The 4,071-nt window shown below is 41.1% G+C and overlaps 1 protein-coding gene across 1 annotated transcript; it reads left to right on the forward strand.

Moving 5' to 3' along the window:
* Window positions 1-2,858: 2,858 nt before the first annotated feature.
* LOC126700108 (uncharacterized) lies at window positions 2,859-3,452 on the forward strand. The gene has a single exon (XM_050398122.1). It carries the CDS (start codon window positions 2,859-2,861, stop codon window positions 3,450-3,452), a length of 594 nt encoding a protein of 197 aa, XP_050254079.1.
* The last annotated feature ends 619 nt before the right edge of the window (window positions 3,453-4,071 follow it).

Here is a 4,071-nt window from a genome sequence, read left to right on the forward strand (position 1 = left end):
CCCACCTTTCTTCTCACGCCTCAGACCATCTTCCCATTATTTTGTAGGTTCTTGGTTCAAAGAAGATACGGCATGTAGGAAGAAGAAGGTTTTAGTTTGAGGAAAATTGGCTCTTGCATGAGGATTGTGAAGACGTGATAAAGCATGCATGGGAATGTGGTGGGGCCGACTCATTATCATTGGATTTGGTGAAGCAAAAAGTGGCTGCTTGTGCAATGGACCTTAATGCATGGGGATCTTCTAAAACTCATCCCCAATCTGAGGAAATAAAGAGGCTTCAAAGGCAAATAGAACAACTGAATGAGGCAGAGCTAACGGAGGAAAGCAAAGTAGAGTTCTTGGTGGCCAGCAAAAATCTTGACGCTTTATTGCTCAAGCAAGAGATTTATTGGGCACAAAGGTCCAGAATTTCTTGGTTAAAACATGGAGATAAGAATACAAAGTTTTTCCATTCAAAGGCATCGCAAAGAAGACGGAGAAATCATATCCAAAGCATTAAAAATGTAGAGGGTAGGTGGGTTGAAGAGGAAGATGGTATTGCTGGGGTGGCGATAGAGTATTTTGAGAATTTGTTCAAGGCAGGCACATGTGACAGGATGGAGGAGTGTCTAAACACTGTCAATCCAAAAATTACTCCAGACATGTAGTATGTTTTGTCTAGTACATTCAGTGCAGATGAGGTCAAAATAGCATTGTTCCAAATGGGACCAACAAAAGCTCTAGGACCCGATGGTATGAATGCTCTTTTTTATCAGAAATTTTGGCATGTTGTTGGTGATTTGGTGGTTAAAGCAGTGTTAGATTTTTTAAATTCTGGTCATATGGTGTCTGAGATAAATTCTACTTATATTGTTCTTATACCCAAGGTGAAATCCCCTGAAAAAATGCCTGATTTCCGACCAATTAGCCTTTGCAATGTCATATATAAAATAATATCCAAAGTCCTTGCCAATAGACTGAAACAAATTCCCAACACAAAGTGCATTTGTCCCTGGCCGCCTGATAACAGATAATGTATTGGTTGCATATGAGACCTTACATACTATGCATGGTAGGAAAACAAGGAAAAAAGGGTCTCTTGCTCTTAAACTGGATGTTAGTAAGGTATATGATTGGGTTGAGTGGAGCTTTCTAAAGGGTATTATGATTAAATTGGGTTTTCCTGAGGTCTGGGTGGATAGAGTCATGTGTTGTGTTACTACACCATCTTATTCTATCCTAATAAATGGGAAAACATATGGTCATATTACTCCTTCTAGGGGTCTCCGACAAGGAGACCCTCTTTCACCATATCTTTTTCTTTTATGTACAGAAGGATTCACCTCATTGCTTCATAAAGCAGAAATGGAGGGACAAATCAGAGGGGTGTCCATTTGCAGGAGGGCCCCAAGAATTACTAATCTTTTGTTTGCAGATGACTCATTGATATTTTGTCAAGCTACTCAAAATGAAGTCCAGGTGATCTCAAAGATCTTACAGGTGTATGCTGGGGCATCGGGTCAATGCATTAATTTGGAGAAATCTTCCATTTACTTTAGTGGTAACACACCACTTGAGCAGAAGAAATGGATCAAAGATTCTTTAGGAGTAAAGGAGGTGGATGGTTTGAGACGTACTTGGGCTTGCCCACGCTGGTGGGGCGAGCTAAATACCACTCATTTGCTTACCTGAAAGATAGGGTATGGAAGAAGCTTCAAGGGTGGAAGGGAAAGATGCTATCTAGAGGTGGGAAGGAGGTATTAATAAAGGCAGTGGCTCAATCTATCCCCACGTATTCCATGGGGGTATTCCAATTACCCAAGAAACTTTGTGACGAACTCAATGCTATGTGTGCCAGATTTTGGTAGGGGCAGGAAGGAGAGAAGAGGAAAATTCACTGGAAAAGCTGGGATAAATTGACCGAAGCTAAGAAGATGGGAGGTTTGGGTTTTAGAGACCTAACATCTTTTAATCTTGCCATGTTGGCAAAACAGGGATGGAGACTAATACAGCAACAAGACTCTCTGATGGCAAAGTGTTTCAAAGCTAGGTATTTCCCGAGGAGCCACTTATTGGATGCCTCGGCTTCTCCTAATTGCTCTTATGTGTGGAAGAGTATAATGGCGGCAATTCCAATCCTAAAATCTGGATGTTGTTGGAGAGTGGGAGATGGCTCAAATATTAGAGTCTCCATGGATAAGTGGATCCCGAATTAGCCAACGAATGGAGTTTTGCATCCACCTAGGATGGAGGAGGGTGGTTGGTTTGTCTCGGACCTCATTAACCAGGAGCAGAAAATGTGGTATAATGAAATAATACGGGCAAATTTCCATAAGGAGGATGCCGATGCTATTCTCAAAATTCCCCTAAGCCATAGCCAAGCCTCAGATGTGATAATGTGGTTACATACAAAGAAGGGAGTTTATTCGGTCAAATCCGGCTACCATGTGGCAAGACTGCTCAAGAAGATGGAGTCATGGGCAGAAACATCAGCCGGTCCGATTGGTGTTCAGGTGTGGTCTAAACTTTGGATGCTTAACGTGCCTAAGAAAATTAAAGTATTTGGGTGGCGTGCTTGTCAAAATATTCTGCCAACCCGGGCCAATCTTAGGCGACGAAAAGTCATGGATGAAGATGTGTGTATGCTCTGTTCAAGAGAGGCTGAAACAGGGGTCCATGCTCTGTGGGATTGTGCCGTTGTTAGGGATGTCTGGGCGGGTAGCTTGGTTCGGCTGTAAAAATGGAGCGTGGGTCAACAGGATGTTCTTCAATTATTTCAAGAACTGATGATCCGGTTAACCACAGCTAAGTTCGAGCTTTTCCTGGTTCAGTCTTGGCTGATTTGGAGCCAAAGAAATATCGTAGTTCATGGGGGAAAAATGAGAGACTCGAGATGGCTCAATAAGAGGGCATGGGATTACCTTAATGAGTTTCAACAGTCACAAGACCAGTTGAATCCCCAGCTGCCACGATTGAATACAAACACCTGGGTTGCCCCTACGGATCCGGTCTACAAGCTGAATTTTGATGCCGCAATCTTCAAGGAGTTGAACTGCTCTGGAGTTGGAGTAATAATACGGAACGCGAATGGAGAGGTCATGGCAGCCATGTCTGCAAAAGGACCGCCGGTTGAGGACAGTGAAGTGGCAGAAACGCTGGCTTGTCGAAAGGCAATGGAGTTTGCAATTGATGCAGGTTTTTCGGAGTTGCTCATCGAGGGAGACAACGTGGTTGTGATGTCCTCACTTTCACATGGTGGAACTAACTTGTCTCGGCTTGGTCTCATTGTCCAGGATATCCAGTGGCTTGCAACAGGACTTCGATGGGCTCAGTTTAGTCATGTGAAGCGAAGTGCTAACTCAGTGGCACACGTACTTGCTAGGTATGCTAAAAATGTAGTTGAGGAAAAGATATGGTTGGAGGAAACTCCACCACCTGTTGTAGAAGCCCTATATTTGGATTATTTACATTAATCTGAATGAATGAAAAGGTCGGTTTCAAAAAAAAAAAAAAAATATATATATATATATATTTTTTTTTTTTTTGTAAGGAAGTCAGAAACATGTAAACAACTTTATGAAGTTGTAAAGGTGCAATAAATAATGCATTAAAAAGTCTCAGAGAATAAAAGAAGGGAAAAACAAGAAATGGTGGATCGCGAGAGTGATAAACATTCATTAGAGTCAGTTAAGAAAAAAGAAAAAAGATTGGCGAGGTCATTAGAGTGATAAATTGTGAAAAAAAATTATTATCTTAAAATAACTCTTAAAGATAAAAGAAAAAAGAAATGATGAGGTCATTAAGAGCTTTTCCCATGTCGGACTCCGTACTTCTTGGATGCCTGAGTGATTGTGACTTGTGAGTTTGTGATAGATGAGGTGTTTTTGGGTTGGGGACAGTTATGGCAATTGATTAACAACGGAAGTCATCGTATTCACGTACTTTCTTTTTCGGAATTAATCATTTGAGATGGAGGGCGTTTCGTTAGAACAATGTTGTTTAAATATTGTAAAAATATGGTGGGGAATACGTCTTTTGTTATTTAAATAATGAAAATTATTATTTAAACAATGTTACTAAATAAGCCCAAAA

Source organism: Quercus robur, chromosome 2, assembly GCF_932294415.1.
Source record: "Quercus robur chromosome 2, dhQueRobu3.1, whole genome shotgun sequence".
Classification (NCBI taxonomy): Eukaryota; Viridiplantae; Streptophyta; class Magnoliopsida; order Fagales; family Fagaceae; genus Quercus; species Quercus robur.